The sequence below is a fragment of the Sinocyclocheilus grahami genome, unplaced genomic scaffold (assembly GCF_001515645.1).
Source record: "Sinocyclocheilus grahami isolate Dianchi unplaced genomic scaffold, SAMN03320097.WGS_v1.1 scaffold13611.1, whole genome shotgun sequence".
Taxonomy (NCBI): domain Eukaryota; kingdom Metazoa; phylum Chordata; class Actinopteri; order Cypriniformes; family Cyprinidae; genus Sinocyclocheilus; species Sinocyclocheilus grahami.
The window spans coordinates 1-699 of NW_015514984.1; the positions used below are offsets into that span (position 1 = coordinate 1).

The 699-nt window shown below is 31.9% G+C and overlaps 1 protein-coding gene across 1 annotated transcript in view; it reads left to right on the forward strand.

Moving 5' to 3' along the window:
• The first annotated feature begins 27 nt into the window (after positions 1-27).
• The window catches only part of LOC107579028 (erythroid membrane-associated protein-like), a 3823-nt gene continuing 3151 nt past the window's right edge, over positions 28-699 (forward strand). The window contains exons 1-2 of the mRNA XM_016264916.1: positions 28-92; positions 205-231. Of these exons, the coding sequence (XP_016120402.1) occupies positions 216-231 (16 nt within the window). The 5' untranslated portion in view covers positions 28-92; positions 205-215. The remainder of the gene's footprint in view (positions 93-204; positions 232-699) is intronic.

Consider the following 699-nt stretch of genomic DNA (forward strand, 5'->3'; position numbering starts at 1 on the left):
CTTTCGGTTGACATAGTTTCTTTCTGCTCTAGGCCTCTCTGTGTCCGCTAACCAATCACCTGTGAAGTCACACCCAAGTAAGACTTCTGTTGGCAAGTGTTCATCTTACTATGATTCATTATATAACTATGGATCTAGAATTACGAAATGCATTTTTAAACTTAATCTTTTCAATAACAATGATCTTATTTCAATGTTTTGCAGAAGTGAAGAGAATGCAGGAATATTCAGGTATGTGTTAGAGATGGCATTTTATTGCAGTGTGTATATAAGCAGGGGCTATAAAGGATTTTTTATTTTATTTTTTTTCCCTCAAGACTTGATAACAGCTTTGCCCTGTTATGGATAAAGTCCTAAATAGTTGAGATAACAGTTTATTGATTGTTAATACTTGCACATCACATCTGCATCCCTTGAAGGCCATAAGAACTTCAGTTTGTTCTTGTGCAAGTAGTTTTTGACTTGAATGTTTTTGAGCATTTGGGAACTTGTCAAGCAGTATGACACGCTATACTTCATCAAAAACTATATTAAAAAGCATTTTTCTAATTTGCTCAGTAATTTATCATTTTATATAATTAATTATGCACATGGATTTATATGCCATTATGGTAATTGAGAAATCATATATTTCTGTGCATTATACTTTCTAAACTAAAAAAATAGGACTATTTATTTGTTAATTTGTCTCTCTCTCTC